At 29.6% G+C, this 1,412-nt stretch overlaps 1 protein-coding gene across 1 annotated transcript in view; it reads left to right on the top strand.

The window, feature by feature from the left end:
• Positions 1-842: 842 nt before the first annotated feature.
• EMH_0074230 (60S ribosomal protein L8, putative) overlaps positions 843-1,412 on the top strand; it is a gene marked incomplete at both ends in the record, with an annotated part of 1,200 nt that continues 630 nt past the window's right edge. Inside the window, 2 exons of the mRNA XM_013499439.1 lie at positions 843-927; positions 1,350-1,412. Of these exons, the coding sequence (XP_013354893.1) occupies positions 843-927; positions 1,350-1,412 (148 nt within the window). The remainder of the gene's footprint in view (positions 928-1,349) is intronic.

Raw genomic sequence — 1,412 nt, 5'->3', positions numbered from 1 at the left:
TTTTTTTTTTTTTTTTTTTTTTGTTTGGTTTGTTGCGGTGGGGGGGGAGAATAGATAAACCCCTATTGAAGGCGGGGACTGCCTATCATAAATACAAAGTATGCTGGCTCTCTTATTTTATTTTGTTTGTTTGTTTTTGTTTTTGTTTCGTTTTTTTTTGTTTTGGTTTTGTTTGGTTGCTGCTTTTTTCTTTTTTCTTTTTTTTTGTTTTTTGTTTGCTTATTATATATCTAAATATAAATATAAATGTAAATATAAATATATATTTGAGGCGAAGAGCAGCATCTGGGGTGTATATGCAGCATAAAGTGGTCGTTTTTTTTCGTTTTTTTTTCGTTCTTTTTGCAACAAATAAAATAAATAAATAAAAAAATAAAATAAATAAATAAAATATTTAAATAAATAAATAAATAAATAAAATATTAAATAAATAAAAAACTTTTTTCTATATTCAGGCCAAAAGAAACAGCTGGCCGAAGGTAATTAGATTCGTTGCTATGAAGCATTTGCTGGGGTGTATATGCAGCTTTTTTTTTTGTTTTTTTTCGTTTTTTTTTCGTTTTTTTTTCAACAAATAAAATAAATAAATAAAAAATATAATTAAATAAATAAATAAATTACTTTTTTATTTATTCAGGCCAAAAGAAACTGCTGGCCGAAGGTTAGAGGTGTTGCTATGAAGCATCTGGGGTGTATATGCAGCTATTTTTTTTGTTTTTTTTTCGTTTTTCTTGCAACAAATAAAATAAATAAATAAATATTATAATTAAATAAATAAATAAATTACTTTTTTATTTATTCAGGCCAAAAGAAACTGCTGGCCGAAGGTTAGAGGTGTTGCTATGAACCCGGTAGAGCACCCCCACGGTGGTGGCAACCACCAGCACATTGGCCACCCCTCAACTGTCTCCCGGCACGCGCCCCCAGGTATTTATTTTTTATTTATTTTTATTTTATTTTATTTATTTATTTATTTTTATTTATTTATTTGTTTATTTGTTTTGTTTTTGGTTTGGGTTGGGTTGGGTTGGGTTGGGCTGGTTTTTGTTTCGTTTCGGTTGGCTTTATATTTCTTTACTTTCGTTTGTTGTTTATTTATTTTATTTATTTTATTTATTTTATTTATTTTGTTTTTTATGTTGTTTATATAATTTATTTTATTATTTATTTTATTTATTTTATTTACTTTATTTATTTAGTTGTATTATATTATCTGCTGTATATCTTGTATTTAATTTTTTTTTTTAATTCTCTTCCTTTATATTCTTTCTGCTCCCGCTGCTGCTGCTGCTGCTCCTCCTGCTGCTGCTGCTGCTGCTGCTGCTGTTGCTGCTGCTGCTGCTGCTCAGGTCAAAAGGTGGGTCTTATTGCTGCTCGCCGCACGGGTCTGCTGCGGGGTGGCCGCAAGACGA

The sequence above is a fragment of the Eimeria mitis genome, genomic scaffold (assembly GCF_000499745.2).
Source record: "Eimeria mitis Houghton genomic scaffold, Emh_scaff4327, whole genome shotgun sequence".
Classification (NCBI taxonomy): domain Eukaryota; phylum Apicomplexa; class Conoidasida; order Eucoccidiorida; family Eimeriidae; genus Eimeria; species Eimeria mitis.
Note: the sequence above shows the minus strand (reverse complement) of the source record. Positions and strands in the feature narration are given on the sequence as shown.